General features: G+C 46.4%; 1 protein-coding gene across 3 annotated transcripts; it reads right to left on the reverse strand.

Moving 5' to 3' along the window:
• Positions 1-112: 112 nt before the first annotated feature.
• Positions 113-7,891, reverse strand: LOC122455396 (maestro heat-like repeat-containing protein family member 2B). 3 transcript variants are annotated; one of them, XR_006278379.1, is made up of 6 exons: positions 7,850-7,891; positions 5,779-6,633; positions 3,167-3,286; positions 2,790-2,912; positions 768-920; positions 113-302 (listed from the first exon to the last, which is right to left on the reverse strand). XR_006278379.1 is itself a non-coding variant. In XM_043506790.1 (5 exons), exons 1-5 carry the CDS (start codon positions 5,788-5,790, stop codon positions 282-284), a joined length of 429 nt encoding a protein of 142 aa, XP_043362725.1. In that variant the 5' UTR covers positions 5,791-6,682; the 3' UTR covers positions 113-281. The 3 variants fall into 3 exon arrangements, 1 of the variants encoding a protein (XP_043362725.1); XR_006278378.1 differs by lacking the exon at positions 7,850-7,891 and having other exon boundaries at positions 768-928; positions 5,779-6,682; XM_043506790.1 differs by lacking the exon at positions 7,850-7,891 and having other exon boundaries at positions 5,779-6,682.
• Between the last annotated feature and the right edge of the window lie 253 nt (positions 7,892-8,144).

Genomic DNA, 8,144 nt, shown 5'->3' on the forward strand with positions numbered 1-8,144 from the left:
ATAACACACATCCTCTAAATGGCCTGGCTGGTGAATATGGAGCAGAGAGAACTCACTATTGTTAAATCTTCCAAAAGGCAGGAAATGTATCCAGAGGGGGTGTTTTGCAGAGGTCAAGATCAGGGGCCATCCTCGGAATATTTGCATTTGTGAACTCCTGGAAGGTATCCGTTTGGTTCAACTGTGATCAACTTTTTTGACAATGGCTAAATGAGAGTCTCAGTTAGACAGGGCAGAATTGAATGGCAAAGTGATGTGGCGAGGTTGCACTGAGAGGAGAGTCAGTACCAGCAGTCAGACACCTAGGGAACAGAAATAATGAGCACACAGACAAACAAGACGACAGAGAAGAGGTAAGGGAAGTAGTGAGTCCAAGAAACAGAGTGACAGCAAATAAACTAAATACAAGTTAGCACCATGCTCTCTTGGGTAGCAAAAGATAGAGCTAGATACACATACATGTTAGGGAGTTAGAGGGTTATTCTGAATAGCCTGAGTGTGACTGCATCTGAATTACTGTGTAGCTGTGCTTGACAGAATTTCAGAAGAATATAGAAAAACCAGAGAAAACACAAAGAAGAGCAACAAAAATGATACAACATGGGACAGCTCACGCTCCATCCATTACAGTTTTAAATTTGAGTTATGTGACAAATTATTGCTCAAAGGAGAGTTTTAGAAAATACAAGCCCTCTCTCTATAAACTCAGAGGCAATGCTATAACTTCAGGGTAATGCCCCTCACAGTTGTCACGCAAAAGCTCTTACCTGACAACTGGTTCTGTAACGGTGAAGGACGTTCCCTGTGATGTCTACCTCTACTCGGGAGAGAAGCTGCTCTTTTGGAGCATGGACAGCCACGTTGCTGTATGTCAGCATCAGGGTGCTGCGAGTCTTGCCTCTTGTCCCATGGCAGTAGTCCTAGACAACTGGAAACATCACTAGAGACAGGTTCTTCCGATTCATTTGGCCTTGCAATTCTTATCTGCTGCTCACTGAGGAATTGCTCACACAGCAAGAGCAGCTTGCACTTGCAAAGCTCTTTTCAGCCAAAGATCTCAAACCACTTGCAAAAAGTATTAAAGCAATATAATAACGATGTGAGGTAGGGAGATATTAGTATCTCCATGCCAGGGGTGGCAAGTTTGTAGAAATTTTGGTGGTGCCCCGAACCCGCCCCCCAACTCCACCCCCCACCTGCCTAAGGCTCTGGGAGGGAGTTTGGGTGTGGGGAGGAGGTCTGGGGTGCAGGCCCTGGACTGGGGATTAGGGTGCAGGAGAGGTGCATGGTGCAGGCTCTGGGAGGGAGTTTGGGAATTGGAGGGGGTGCAGGGGTGAGAGCTGTGGGGCTGGGGATGAGGGGCTCGGGGTGTGGGAGGGGCTCAGGGCTGGGGCAGAGGGTTAGGGGGGGATGAGGGCTTTGTCTGGGGCTGGGGATGAGGGGTTTGGGATGTGGGAGGGGCTCAGGGCTGGGGCAGCCTGCCCTGGCGCCAGTGGAGGGACTGGGGGGGGCACTAGGACCCTGTGGCAGCAGTTGATACCCGAAGCCGGCAGAGCAGAGTCAGCGTGAGCTGCAGGCTCTGGACAGTGAGCAGGCGCAGCAAGTGGGGGCCGGGGGACACTCGGGCGAGGCAGGCGGGGCTGGGGGAGGCGCATGGCGGCGGCAGGCGGGACCGGGGGAGAGACCCAGCCCCAAACATTGGTGGAACTGGGCTCCCCGAGCCCTGAATATTGGTGGAGCCTGGGCACCATGAGCCCCTAGAACTTGCCGCCCTGTCTCCATTGTTCCCACTGGGTAACTCTGACACAGAGAGCCGAAAAGGCTGAACCGACAGCAGTGAAGTACACAGGAGCTTAGTCATTGACACTGGTGGGTACAAGATCAGGCGCTAAATGTTTTGCCTAAGGCTGCACAGTGAGTAAATGGCAGAGCCAGCAATGGAAGCCCAGAGGCCTAGTCTCCTGCTCTATCCTCTAGATCAGTGGTGTTCAACCAAAGGTACTTTTGTACCCCTGAGGGTCTGCAGAGGTCTTCCAGGGGGTAGATCAACTTATCTAGATATTTGCCTACTTTTACAGCAGGCTACAAGAAAGCACTTGCAAAGTTACTAACTCAAATTTCATACAATGGCTTCTTTAGACTACTCTATACTGCACACTGAAATGCAAGTAGAAGATTTATATTCCAGTTGATTTATTTTCTAATTCTAGGGTAAAAATGAGAAAATAAGCAGTCTTTTTTCAGGAATAATGTGCTATGACACTTTTATAATTTTATGCCTGATTTTGTAAGCAAGTAGTTTTTAAGTGAGGTGAAATTTGGGGTACACAAGACAAATCAGACTGCTGAAAGGGGGACACTAATCTGGAAAGTGTGAGAACCACTGCTCTAAATCAGAGGTTCCCTAATTGTCATCCATAGACCACTGGTGGTTTACCTATAGCGGGTTGGTTAGCCACATGTTGCTTGCAACGCCTCCTTATTTCCAGCTACTAACCTGGAATAAAAAACAGCTAAAAATACCTTCAATGCTTTTCCGTGCAAGCAACTGATGTAGTTCTAACACATTGTGCATGGGAGGGGCGCTCAAGCCATGAGACATCAGATGATAAAAATCATTTGAGAGAACCCCAGCTCCACATTGTGCTCCTCTTTGCTTAACTGCAGGCATCACGTAGAACGCATACATTGGGGGACAATGCTAGCTGACCAAAGCAGACACTCCAGCAGGGCTTCTGCCCCTGCTTTAGAGGGAGAGGACGTTTGAGAGAACCCCCTGGCTCCTTTACCTTCAGGTGGCTGATGAACCCAGAAATCTTAACCTTGCTCATTGCAGCCCCAAACTCCTGAAGTGCATTCAAGACGAGGTCCAAGTGGCTCTCAGCACAGCCTGTGAGGATGGAAATGACTCCCTGTCACGCAAGAAAAATATGGGTTAGGATCGAACCAGGTGTCTGATAGATCCCACAAGTCCATTCCTTTCACCTGAAGTGGTGTAAAGTGCCAATCAGACCTGAGACACATGGGGAGCGGTGGCTGAGTGAAACAGCAATGAAGAGCATAGGAAGCAAAATGGCATCTGTCCCAGGCCAACTCAGGGCTGAGCCCCACAGGGAGCATTCAGGGATTATTCAGGGTAAAATGGGGAGAAGGACAGAGTCCTAACCTGTCTCTCAGGGGCTTCCATATAATCTGTTGTTGTCAGAAGTGTATGAATCTGTGATTTCACATGGACCAGGTCCTCACAAGCTGCTAAGGACATTCCTAGCGCCTTATACAGGAAGCTCTGAAAGAAAGAGACCAGCCCTGAGATATCAGTAACACAACGTGCCTGTCAGTACAGACCCAGCTCAGCAATACTCAGGAAGGAACAAGATAACCAAGTCCAAGGACCAGGCACCTTCTCTGAAGTGCTATGGACCCTTTATGACACCTCCCGAGGATACCCAGGGTTGTGAGGGACCTCACCACCACCTGCCCTTAGCATGAGGAAGCCTTCTCTGTGCCTGCCAAGTGTCAGCTCCTGACTCTGCCAGTCACAGGAAACGCAAGCACGCCCTTCTCACCCCATCCAGGCTCCACTATCCTTCTACAGATAAGCAATCGGTACACTCCAACCGCCCAGACCCCTGTGCATCCCCAGAATGTCCAGCCCGTTCCACTGGACACTCACAGAATTCAGAGGTTTGCTACACACCACCTTACCAGTTTCACCTCAGTATCACCACTCCATTTCACACACTTAGATACGTTGATAGTGAAAACAAGTAGAGTTTAATTCACAAAAGATGAGAGACTTGAGAAGCAGCAAGAAAAATTAATGTAAACAAATGGTTACATAAAAATAAAATCCTAACAGACTTCTAGAGCTTCAACTTAAATAACCAAACAGTCCCCTGTCTCACAAGGGATAGCTCCCCCAAATCTCTCTCCCAGCATGAAACACACAGACCAAATGTGATCCTCCATTCATAAGACAAGCCAGCTGGCAATTCGTCCAATAGGTGAAGGATACCTGGTGCAGGATACCTCTGGACCTCCAGATATAGTTCCAAGCATCCATTGTCCACTTGTAAACAGGGTACCCCCTATTGTTTGTTTGTTTTTCTTGTATCAAATCTCCTCTGGAGACTTTGCAAAAAGAAAAGGAGTACTTGTGGCACCTTAGAGACTAACAAATTTATTAGAGCATAAGCTTTCGTGAGCTACAGCTCACTTCATGAAGTGAGCTGTAGCTCACGAAAGCTTATGCTCTAATAAATTTGTTAGTCTCTAAGGTGCCACAAGTACTCCTTTTCTTTTTGCGAATACAGACTAACACGGCTGCTACTCTGAAATCTGGAGACTTTGCAATCACTTGATTAGAATTTTGCTCTATTGATTAGCATCCACTGTGATTAATTACTCAGTCTACATACAGCCATTCAGGCAGCTAAGCATCTCCTGCCTGAAAGAAACTTCATCATCACCTTCTGGTGACCAGCCCCAACTCACAGACCTTCAAAGCATCAATTTCAGTAGACAACCATAACGCCTTCTATATTATCCATCCAGTCCCTGTGCAATGATTATGAGGAGCAGTGTGGCACAGGCATCCAGTAAAGGTTTTACATGACACCCTTTGATGATATAGAGATCAGATCCAGGGAATCCTGGGAACCTTATGCACTCCTGTGGCCTCTGCCAGTGGGCACCCAAAGGACCCGGGGTCACACCCTCAACTCGCAATGAAGTCAGCCAGAGGTTAGTAACTCTCAGTACTTTGCTGTTTCAGGCCTGGATTTTGAACAGCAGCCAGGAAATATCAGAAACCTCACAAGAGAGCCTAATCTTATTTGATTTTTTAGCCCAAAGAATTTCAAATGAGGCTGGATCTGGAATGGGAAATTCTAGAGTGTAATCCAACCCCAAATAGAACTCCAAACCTTCTGGGGCTTCTTTGTCACTAGGTCCTTTCCTTTCATTTTCAGCACTCGCCATAAAAATGTTCCTTGTCTGGATTTACATGAGGCTGTAAAGAGCTCTTTCTGACCAGAAAGGCTTCTCCATGAGATACAGTCACCAAACCTTGTCTTGTCTCTTTTCCTTTTTGAGTTTCTCAGAGCAAATTTTCTTTTGAGTGGCAAATCTAAAGGATTTTTTTTTCTATGTCCCCCAGTGATGCATTAGCACCATTAGCATGCTGGTTTTCTGGTTAAGTTTTGTGTTGTTCCCAGTGGTAATACAGAGGGATTTATAACTAGAGCTGGCTGAACAATAGTAAGTCCATTTCACAAAACGAGTGGGATTTTTTTGTTTTCTTGATTTTTCAAACACACAAACGAAAAGTGAAAAAACAAAAAATATTTTGCTTTTCAAAATCAAAAATGACCATTATTCAATTCTTTCGTTTCCCCCTTTCCTTCCCTTTATCCCTCATCCCCGCGCTTTTTTTCCCTTCTTCCACTTTGTGAATGAAAAAGTGAGGGGGTGGGGGAAGAGGAGACAAACAGCAAAGCAACTGAAAAAAAAAAATCAACTTCAGTTTCAGAAAAACTAAACATTTTCTATTTGGGTTGGGGTTGTTTTGTTTTTGTGTTTAAAAAAAAACAGCCCTGAAAAATTTTAAAAAGTCCCATGAAAATAAAAAGGCCATTTTTCATTGAACAAAAGTTGCAAATGAAATGGTTTGATCAGCTTTGCTTATAATGAATAATTTATTGTTAATTTTTCCCTAGCTGATACATTTGGAGGGGGGATGGGAGGACTGTGACAATACATCTGAAAGCCATCCTGTACCTGAAGCAGCATGTGCTCCCACTGTGCATGGCTCAGGGAATTCTCTGTGTTTCCTATAAATCAGGAGGCAAAACAATAATATCACCTAGATTAGCAAAAAGAGTCATCCCAGGTATCTCCTTTGCAATCAGTCCTTCTAAAAGAGGTGAGAGGTTTTTCACAGGAGTGGGTGAGTGAGATTCTGTAGCCTGCATTGTGCAGGTCAGACTAAATGAGCATAATGGTCCCTTCTGACCTTGATATCTATGAAAGGGATAAACAACAGCTGGGCTGATGGGGAAAGCAGCCACAGCTGTAGCCTGGGTAATCAGGGCCCAGCTGGCCCTTATAAGAGGGCAGTGGGCCAGTAGGACAAGGTCTTTTTCTCTAGTCTTGAAGGGAGCAGGGCCTGGTTGTCTGTAGAAAGAGCACTGGGAATGAGGTAGGGCTGGAGAAAGGCAAGAGGAGCAGGGAAGCCCTAGGCTGGCAACTCCCCAGGTTGTCAGGCCTGGTCCAAGGCCCATAGGGGTACTGGGTTGCAGGGAAAGGCAGCAGACGCAAACCCCCTCACCTGTGATGATTGGCTCTTACACTGCAGTCTACCCCAGGGTGCAGGGGCTTCATGATGATGGGCAGTAGGCCAGACTGAGGCAAGGTGGGGATTAGAGGGTTTGGCGTTCCCCTCTCTGGCACTGGGGTCTGGGAGGGACACGGGCCTGCAGAGGGTGCTCAGTGCTGGAAAGAGCTAATTCCCAGATGGCCAGCAGGAGGCGCTGCAGGGGTGAGTCATTGCACCGTCGCAGGGACCTGCGCCAACGTTCTGTGTTGGACCAACAAAGTATCCTGTTTCAGAGTAGCAGCCGTGTCAGTCTGTATCTGCAAAAAGAAAAGGAGGACTTGTGGCACCTTAGAGACTAATGAATTTATTTGAGCATAAGCTTTCCTGAGCTACAGCTCCCTTCATCAGATGTTACATACCCTGCTACATTTTCATTCAGGGTCAGTCAACCCAGCAGGAGTGAGATGCTGAGCACTCCCAATTCCTCTTGACTTTAATGGGAGCTGAGGGTGCTGAGCACCTCACAAAACTGTTCAGCACATCAGAAGACTGGGTTTAATATGAATGCAAACTTTTCCTGCAGAATAAGAGATTCTGGACTTGATCCGAACTGGATGTAAATCGGTGTAGCTTCATTGAAGTCAATGGAATTATACTGATTTACATCAGCTGAGAATCTGGCCCTGTTTCTGAGTGTCCAGCACTAACCTAGCCTTCTTTAATGTCAGCACAGTGTAGTACTGGGAACTCTGTACAGCCACAGCAAGGAGGGAAGATGCAGCTCATTTTTTAAAATCTTTTTTGAATATCAAACCCACTTGAACATTGTGGGGTTCAACATTCATGAGAAACATAACGGGTTTGTGCTGCACTTAGGGTCTGTCCTACTCCACAGAGACTAGACTGGCACAGCTACATCATTGGAGCTCTGCTGGCATAACCCCATCATGTAGATGCAGCCTACACTGTCTGAAGGGTTTTTTCCATGGAGGTCAATAGAGTCATACCACTGTAAAATTGGTGAAAGACATTATTAGGCCCACAATACCTAGATTCTCCCTAGGGCACCCACTTGGCCAACCTAGCTTTTATGGCTCAGGTTTCCTTACAGAAAGAAAAACTCTGGGTTTTTTAATTGAATCCCCCTTGAAAGTAAACATGGGGTTTAATTTTCAGAAAAAGTCAGTTTGCAAAATCATATTCTATATGTAACCCCAAAATCTTTCACTAACCTCCAGCTTCATGCGTATTGACCTTCCCAAATAATAACTTAGCAAAGGTATGGGGGAAACTCCTGTAAAATTTCCATTCAGCTGAAACTTTCCTGACCTGATTCTGCCCTGATTGAATTGGCCTCAGTGGTTCACAGTTATCCAGATAAAGGAAAAGTGTGGGCCTAGAAGCCCAATTTCAATTCCCCACTGTTCCCATGTACTGCAACAGGAATGGCACAACACACGTCAATACGAAGCTGCATTTTTTGGCTTCCTTTCTAGGCTCCATGGACCACACTCCTTGTAACTAGCACTTTACCTTCAATGAACTGCAGCAGAGATGGGATCTTTACTACCCACATCTCACCCACTGCTGCGTGGGTATTTTGGTGCAGGGCCTTTAGTAACTGCAAGGCAGCACACCCGTGTCTTTCTCTTTCATAAGGGGATGAGGCTACTACCTGTTAATGAGAGAGAGAGAACAGGCTAAGTTTTGTCAGTACAATACCAGTTTGTTCCTGAAGGAGGGAATATTTCAGAGACTCATTGTGGAGACCATCCAATAGAGTTGTTGCTTCTACTGCAGTGCCTTCCTGAAGAAGAAAGCATTCTAG

Source organism: Dermochelys coriacea, chromosome 20 (genome assembly GCF_009764565.3).
Source record: "Dermochelys coriacea isolate rDerCor1 chromosome 20, rDerCor1.pri.v4, whole genome shotgun sequence".
NCBI classification, from domain to species: Eukaryota; Metazoa; Chordata; order Testudines; family Dermochelyidae; genus Dermochelys; species Dermochelys coriacea.